Source organism: Centroberyx gerrardi, chromosome 2 (genome assembly GCF_048128805.1).
Source record: "Centroberyx gerrardi isolate f3 chromosome 2, fCenGer3.hap1.cur.20231027, whole genome shotgun sequence".
NCBI classification, from domain to species: domain Eukaryota; kingdom Metazoa; phylum Chordata; class Actinopteri; order Beryciformes; family Berycidae; genus Centroberyx; species Centroberyx gerrardi.
Window position 1 is genome coordinate 16,012,306 of NC_135998.1, and position 6,940 is coordinate 16,019,245.

General features: G+C 42.0%; 1 protein-coding gene across 3 annotated transcripts; it reads left to right on the plus strand.

Annotated features, from left to right (window-relative positions):
* Positions 1–418: 418 nt before the first annotated feature.
* On the plus strand, positions 419–4,925 carry srsf9 (serine and arginine rich splicing factor 9). Of its 3 annotated transcripts, none has more exons than XM_078289243.1 (5): positions 419–492; positions 2,524–2,701; positions 2,887–3,110; positions 3,606–3,778; positions 3,912–4,925. In XM_078289243.1, exons 2-5 carry the CDS (start codon positions 2,544–2,546, stop codon positions 4,137–4,139), a joined length of 783 nt encoding a protein of 260 aa, XP_078145369.1. In that variant the 5' UTR covers positions 419–492; positions 2,524–2,543; the 3' UTR covers positions 4,140–4,925. The 3 variants fall into 3 exon arrangements, with proteins under 3 accessions (XP_078145369.1, XP_078145368.1, XP_071755643.2); XM_078289242.1 differs by having other exon boundaries at positions 425–495; positions 2,526–2,701; XM_071899542.2 differs by lacking the exon at positions 419–492 and having other exon boundaries at positions 2,050–2,701.
* Positions 4,926–6,940: the final 2,015 nt, after the last annotated feature.

Here is a 6,940-nt window from a genome sequence, read left to right on the forward strand (position 1 = left end):
AAAGAAAAAATGTTGAGTGGCCAATAGATGAAAACTCTGCATTTAGCCTATATCGGGCATACAAGACTAACTAGTAGCCTACTGTATTGTAAAGAAACTCGATCCTAATGCAATGTGGGGAGGTATTTTGAAGTCAGTGGGGAATACAGATAAGAGAGAAAACCCTAATGTGAGCCTAAAGGGTGCTGTATTTATACATCTGTGTCCCAGTTCCTAAGTGAGTCCGCGCTGATAAACACAAATCGTAACGAAAAGTAATATCATGAAATTGAAGACTAGTTGGGAGCCAGAGATCCCTGATAGACGCTCCCGACCTGTTGGGGCGGTAATGGGACACCCAGTTGTTTGCCGAACGCCACAAAAAGGAAGAGGAGGAAGAAGTATAAGCCGCCGCCGAGCCCCTTGCTAACTAGCGCGGAGGGGGCTCTCAAGGCACAGCGTGCGAATTGCTAACATTAGCATCTATAAAAGAAGGCACCCTTGCTTCTAAAAAAGGTAATCCTACAATGTTGTTACTCATTTGCGGGTGCTGTTTACTGCATGCCTTCAATTTGCACTAATTACATATTCGAGTCAAAGTGTGATTAATATTGGTCCGTTGAGTAACTAACGCTTGTTAGCTATGTTAGCTAACCATAGATTATCAACAAAGAGATTGAGTTGGTTTTGTCTAGTTGCTGGAGTGAAGATTGTGTCATAATTTGGCGTTCACTTTAAGCCACAAATGTCAGGCTGACATGTCTGGTTAAAATATTTATTTTTCAATGGCATTGGGGGTCGTTTGTCAAGGATTGATGGAGGTGGCTGTCTTAATTGTAACGCTAGCAACCCGCCTTGTTCAGCAAACGTTACCTAGCCAGACAGCTGCTTGCTTGTTTGGTCTGAGCACTGCAGCTATCTGGATGGCTAACTAGGCCTACGGCTATCGCGGCAAACGGAAAAGGCTTTGCTACCAAGCTAGTATTGGCTATATTCAACGAATTAAATAATTAACCAACAAACCTAATGGCATTCGCGTCGTTCGAATCGATTATTAAAGCCCGTCTCCCCAGCCAACCTTAGTTGTTCGGTAGCAAACAGTTTAGTTTGATTTACGAGTTGTTATTAAAATTGTGCTAGCGTTACCGTATCTAGCTAATTTTAAGGCCCGGAATACGTCTTGAGGTTCAGACTATTTTTTGGAAACGAAATCCTTAAAGAAATCCCTCAGTTGTCTTGGTCTAGTGAAATGCGGTTGCGTGTTAACCACGACCATTTAACGTTACTCCTAGCTAGTTTATGGCACAAGCGTTTGTATGGATTTATTAACATGTTTTTGGCTTCGCCTTGGCTAAATAAGGTTTCAGTTTACGAGCTAACAGCAATCATATTATCACAGCTTATGTACTGCAGGAAATGGTACCTGCAAACCCAAACGTGTATGTTGAAAGCATTGCAAAGCAGCCGCCTGTGTGTAATCATGTTTTTAATACAAAGGACAGACCAACTGGTATTGTAATAAGAAACTTTCTCTTGAAACGAAACTAATGGAGGCAACTCGGCACATTAAGAAGTTGCCCACCAAGTTATTCCATGGCCCGCTGTAGTTTTAAGCTTGTATTTAAGTCAGATGGAGATAATGTACTTAAAAAAACTGGATACAGTTGGTGAATATTGTTAATTGTTTTAAGGACAGAAGAGACTCGATTTGTAATCCTGTGTCATCAAGAATTGTTTAATCAAAGCTTGTGCTCGCATATCCATCCAAGGCTGAATGACATCCTTGTATTGTTATTTTTTTTTTTTTGCATATTACTAAATGGAAAATAACACCTGCAGATAATCATTTTTCTGTGACTAACGACAAACTTTACATGACAAAATGGATTAGTCCAATGCAACATGAAGCTGAAGTAGGCTTAATTGCAGCTATCATGATGATATCTTATAAGTGACTACCAACTCCACAACTGTAAATTTCATTTAAGAGGTGATCTTTTTTTCAGTTTAGCATTATGCTACAAGTTTTCTACTGAAAATTGAGCAGATCTTTATGGAAACGTATAGTTTCCCATTATGCTTGCTTACACATAACCTTACTGGAATACTATTTGCTTTTTAATCTTTTCAATAATGCTGCTTGTATGGAATATGCTGTGTACATACTGGAAAAAAGTAGTTTATGTGTACATGAAGTGTATTGATCTGGGCCCATTTTCACTAGATTATTGTCACTCTGTACCCTTAAAATCAACCAGCATAATACTGTAACCATTGTTAAGGGTGTAAGTCATTCATTACCCTGTGTTTTAAAGCTTTCAGGCTTGGATCCGAGGTCCTGTGCTGTTTGTCTTGAACTCATCATTTACTACTATGGCTGCATCCCTGGTTTTAGAGTTTTATTTTTGTCTAAATTAAGGAATTGGAGGCGGATGGACTAAGTTTTGGATTGGAACTAGGATTAGGATAAGGACCGCTTCTACAGCTATTTGTGAGAACAAGAAGTGATCTTAAAGCCTGCAGGTGCCTCCATTCTGTGTTAGCAGAGCCAGTCCTCAACCACCATGGCGGATGGACGGATCTATGTGGGGAATCTTCCAATGGAAGTCCAGGAGAGGGACATAGAGGATCTCTTCTTCAAATATGGAAAAATCCGGGACATCGAATTGAAGAACAATAGAGGCACTATCCCTTTTGCCTTCGTCCGATTTGAAGACCCACGGTGAGTTTCTGGGATGGTCTTTGGCAAGTCGAATCACATTCCTCTTGTTGGAAACGTAAAAATCTTGCTTTAATAACGTCGACTGGAAGCAGGGAATGGATGGAGAAGGATTTGCCAGGTGTAGCCTATATCCCTTAGTGAAACAGGCGTGCTTTAGTAAGGAGTTCTGTGCTCTCTTCTCTTAGGGATGCCGATGATGCGGTCTATGGAAGGAATGGATATGGATATGGGGACTCCAAGCTGCGTGTGGAGTACCCTCGCTCCTCTGGTGCTAAATTTGGTGGTCCTATGGGAGGAGGTGGAGGTGGAGGTGGAGGAGGAGGAGGAGGAGGAGGAGGAGGTGGAGGAGGACCTAGGGGAAGGTTTGGACCCCCAACTCGAAGATCAGAATTCCGGGTCATAGTGACTGGTAGGTGGACGTTATGAGTCGTAGGCAGTTATGTTTCTCTCTCTCTCATGGCGGACTGGAGGTCAAGGGGACTAAATGGATGAGGTCAAGTCAGCTGCTTAAGTCATGAAAAGCAAAACGGTAAACTCAAATGGTCATGTTGGCTGCATAACCCCAAACACCGGCCATAGTGACTGGTAGGTGTATTTTTGTTTTTGGTTCATTTGTTTACTTGTGTGCTACATGTCCCTCTGGTCCCACATAATTACACATGCTCTCAGAACTGGACTGCTTATCTAAGACTACCACTGTCACTTGGTGTTTAGCTGACACTTAACCAAAGTGACTTTTATATCAGTAGAATAAGTGTAAATTGATTGCCCCCAAGGGTTAAAGCTACAGATCTAACTGTGTCCCTTCAATGATGATTCAGATTTAAAGTGCCAAGTAAATCGAAGCAAGGTAGTAAGAATTTTTTTTTTTTTTCCCACCGTCATGTTTGGTATTCCATTCCAGGATTACCCCCAACTGGCAGCTGGCAGGATCTAAAGGACCATATGCGTGAGGCAGGAGATGTTTGTTTTGCTGACGTGCAGCGAGATGGCGAAGGAGTGGTCGAATTTCTTCGCAGAGAGGACATGGAGTATGCTTTGCGTAGATTGGACAGGACTGAGTTCCGTTCCCATCAAGTGAGTACCAATGTCTCGCATGGTGAGCTGTAATTATTCTGCAAAACCACAGGATAAAAGGAAATGACGGTGTGCAGCTGAAAAGGAGCTCATCTACTTTTTTTTTTTTTTTTTTTTCCCTCCGTTTTTGTAGGGCGAGACTGCATACATCCGTGTCTATGAGGAAAGGGGTACTCCTAGCTGGGGTCGATCACGTTCCCGCTCCAGATCCAGAGGGCGCTATTCTCCTCCCTACCAGAACAGAGGGTCACCCCCTCAACGCTACCAGTCGCCCCCACGTCATGCTATGTCCCGCCATAGTCCACCATCAAGGAGACATCCTCCACAGCACCATAGCCCACCACCACGCCACTATCGGTAGAAGGGTCGCCATTCATACAGGAGTAGGGGCAAATGTTTTGTAATTCAAACCCCCCCCCCTTTTTTTTTTTTCAACCCGCCTCCTCATAGGATGCACCCTTTTACCCATTCTTGCTTGCAATTTACATTCCATGATCAGGATCCCCTGAACTCCCCGCCCCTCCCCTCAGCCTTAAATTTTTGTTGTTTTTTTATTGTTTTTATTTTTATTTTATTTTTTTCAGCCACGTCCCCAGGGATTCGATGGAAGCAGAATTGATTTTAGCAAGATATCTGTGTGTGTGAGACCATTGTATTAAATAGTTTCTTTTATAAAGAAATCCTGGGTTTTGTAATGTCGAACTTCACAAGAACCAATACACAGGTATAATTTGACATTGTCCAAAACGAATTGCACAATTCTACAGCTATCAGGCTAACTGTAATACTGCTTCTTAAAATACCCTAGTGCTTGACAAAATCTTCCATTGTGTGTCACATTGCTGTAGCCTTGTAAGTTCTAAAGTGTGGTGAGGCCATTTTTTTGGAACAGAGCCAATCTAAGCTGAGAAACGAATCAATATCTTCCTCTTATTAAAAAAAAAACAACAAAAAAAACATGTAAAATGAGTGACCTTTTAGAATAGTGACACACGTTGACTGTGAGCCTCACTTCAGATTTTTTTTTTTTTTTTTTTAAATGATGTGTGGACCTCTGACCGAGTTGGCCTGTAGGTGGACTATGATTTGTATGCATCTTAATATTATTTTGTTTTTGTTTTTTCTTTAAATAAAAATGTAAACTTTTGCTTTAGTTTTTCATTCTTGTGTCTTAAAACTTGTTTCCTTGTGGTTGCAGTAGTTGGAGCTTTGGTAAATATGTCAGACCTGTTTGTCTTCATTGAAGCCTGACTATTTCACAACTGCTGCAACCTGTTCCTCTAGAAGAAAAGAAAAGAAAATTCATAGGGTGGCTGTTTAATTTCCAAATGGTGGTTGTAGTAGTAGTAGTGAGAACGGTCTGAGCAGACACTTAACTAATTCATAGTATTCCCATGATGTCACATGCATTTCCTACCAATATGGCGCTTTACAATACACACAGCTCATTGGTTGTGGCTGTCATTTGATTGTAATCACCTGCTATTTTCCTACCAAGATGGCCGTGTGCTGATTGAACAGAGTACTATGAATAGTATGGATTTGGACCTAACAATCAGTGTGCCAGGCTGGGACATTTCTGGGGATACCCCCCACCCCTAATGCCTCATATAATACACAATTGTAACTCAATACTCATTGCCACCTTACTCCAAATGGATGAATCTCATCCTACCTAGTTTGGCTTTCTCACCTCAGCTGCAATGCCTCTAGCCTAGCCACCTCCACTTATTTAGTCATTTGCAAGACATGACCTCTTTCTGTAATGTTAAACACAAGTTGATGAGGTTAATTTCCAGTGCCAAAAAAAGTAGTGAAAACATTTACAAGTGTTATCCAAGGGTGTCTGTACACCTTGAGACAAGTTAGTCAAAGTTACAGATGTAGTCCTGTCTTCACTGATGCGCATCATCCTTGCTGTTTTGTAAGTCAAATGCAGTTCTTTCACAGTAGCAGCAAGGGTCACAGCTTAGACAAAATGGATTCTGCGTAGGTTTCATGGCCCTTTCAGAGAATCACAAGGGTGGACTTCTAGAGAAATCTATTAGTATCGGTTCACCTGCTTCCTGGCATATCTGTTCAGCTACATAGGTTACACTCATTGAGGATGTCGATATTTATTGATAGCCTTCTATAAAACAACTGCAGTAACAAGTTGTTATGTGAAAGTCCCACATAAGTTTAGATGATGAGGATTAAGTCTTCCCTTAGTTTTTTTACAGTCAGTGTTTCAGTTCTGGCCCTGAAACACTGACTGGCATCTCGGGTGCCAGATGGTCGTGGTTATTAAACTGAAGTGGTTCAAGCGCTCAGGAAATGATGAGGGAGAGGTGCACCCCAAATGGATGAACTGGGTACCAGGACTAACTAAACATCCTCGCTGGTCGTTGGAAGATGTGACGGAGCGAGCAAAAGGATACATGTGTGGTAAGCCGAGCGTGCTGTTCACGATATAGGTCACCGGCAGTAAATGAAATGAGGGACTGCCCCTGGCACGGCGCAAAACCATGCGCTGATATAGCAAATGGCGACAGTCTAGCTCGAGTTCTGGGTTGGCGGGTACGCATGCGCGACTGTCTAACTATTGCCGTAAATATTACAGTTTCTCTGGGTGCGATGCACCCACCTAAACCTATCACCTATTTCAGAAAAGAAGTTAATGGTTTAGGAACAAGAAGGAAAACAATAAGTGCGGATTTTGGGTTTCTGTTGTACGTCTACAACAAGTGCCCAATTGCAACCCATTCATATCATGGAGCCGTGACCAGGTCACTGAGCACAATTTTGACACCGCGGTCAAGCTAGCCGCCCCTAAATTTGGAGTGCACGCGTATTCTCACCTTTATGGCAAATGCATTGAAACGGCCCAGAGCGAGCTGACAGGGAGAGTTAGCGACTTTATTCTGTCAGGTTTCTCACTTGCCAAAGACAAGTGTTGCAGTATGAAACTCTTACCTGAAGTGAGGCTATGACATGTTTATTCTACCCGAGCACACCAAATACAATTTATCAAATTGCGTCGCACTTGGCGCAAGGATACACATGTGACTACGTTCGGTTTTCAAAATAAGGTGTTAACACAGGGTATATACAAAAAACATATATGGAAATTAGATTAATTGGATTATATTCACAGGAAGCATAAAGCATGTTATCAGTGTC

What these genes read in the sequence shown, in the direction of transcription:
- srsf9 (XM_078289243.1), top strand. Translation starts at nt 2,544, where the DNA reads ATGGCGGATGGACGGATCTATGTGGGGAATCTTCCAATGGAAGTCCAG. An exon ending in GTCCGATTTGAAGACCCACG is followed by an intron (nt 2,702 to 2,886) that starts GTGAGTTTCTGG and finishes CTCTTCTCTTAG; the next exon opens with GGATGCCGATGATGCGGTCT. An exon ending in CTGAGTTCCGTTCCCATCAA is followed by an intron (nt 3,779 to 3,911) that starts GTGAGTACCAAT and finishes CCGTTTTTGTAG; the next exon opens with GGCGAGACTGCATACATCCG.